Here is a 600-nt window from a genome sequence, read left to right as displayed (position 1 = left end):
GCTTCACCTTCCGAGTCATCCAAGACGATCACGTCCGATCTCGGCTTCAGGAATCCCAAAGGGCCACCTTCAGCCGGGCACTTAACCTTGACGGCGCCTCCCACTGACGCCTGTGTGGGTACATCCGGGGCAGACACACCCACGAACTCCATACTCGCACTCGAGTGTGAGCTCCTCGCGGAGTCACTCGGGGTCTTCTCTTCGACATCCGGGGCAACGGCATCCGGAACTGCATGGTGCGCATCCGAGACGTCAGCATCCGGGTTGTCTCGATCTTGAACTCCCGACGACTCCTTCTCCTTCTTCTCAGCGCCTGCCTTGCGCTTCGCAGTATTGCGTTCCCGGGCAGCCTTCTTGACTTCCTCCAGGGACGGTTCCTTCTTCGGCGGTAGCCCCTGAGCACGCAGCGACTGGCGTAACCCGGGATTACGACCCTTCCGACCGCGTCCTTTTCCACGTGTGCTGTCTTCACGTCCAGCCATACCTTCCAAAGCACTCAAAAATGTAGTAGCTCTCAGCACCCCTTAATCCAAATGTAAAAATATAAGCAGTGATATCCTCGGTTCGAATCCGGGCACGCGCACCAGTTGTGGCGAAGCG

General features: G+C 58.0%; 1 protein-coding gene across 1 annotated transcript in view; it reads right to left on the bottom strand.

The window, feature by feature from the left end:
* PPTG_23863 (hypothetical protein) overlaps positions 1–482 on the bottom strand; it is a gene marked incomplete at both ends in the record, with an annotated part of 1,291 nt that extends 809 nt beyond the window's left edge. The window contains one exon of the mRNA XM_008913627.1: positions 33–482. Coding sequence (XP_008911875.1) covers positions 33–482 — 450 coding nt within the window. The remainder of the gene's footprint in view (positions 1–32) is intronic.
* Positions 483–600: the final 118 nt, after the last annotated feature.

This window comes from Phytophthora parasitica (genome assembly GCF_000247585.1).
Source record: "Phytophthora parasitica INRA-310 unplaced genomic scaffold supercont2.54, whole genome shotgun sequence".
NCBI lineage: Eukaryota > Oomycota > Peronosporomycetes > Peronosporales > Peronosporaceae > Phytophthora > Phytophthora nicotianae.
The sequence above is the reverse complement of the archived record's forward strand: the minus strand, read 5'-3'. Positions and strand labels throughout refer to the sequence as shown.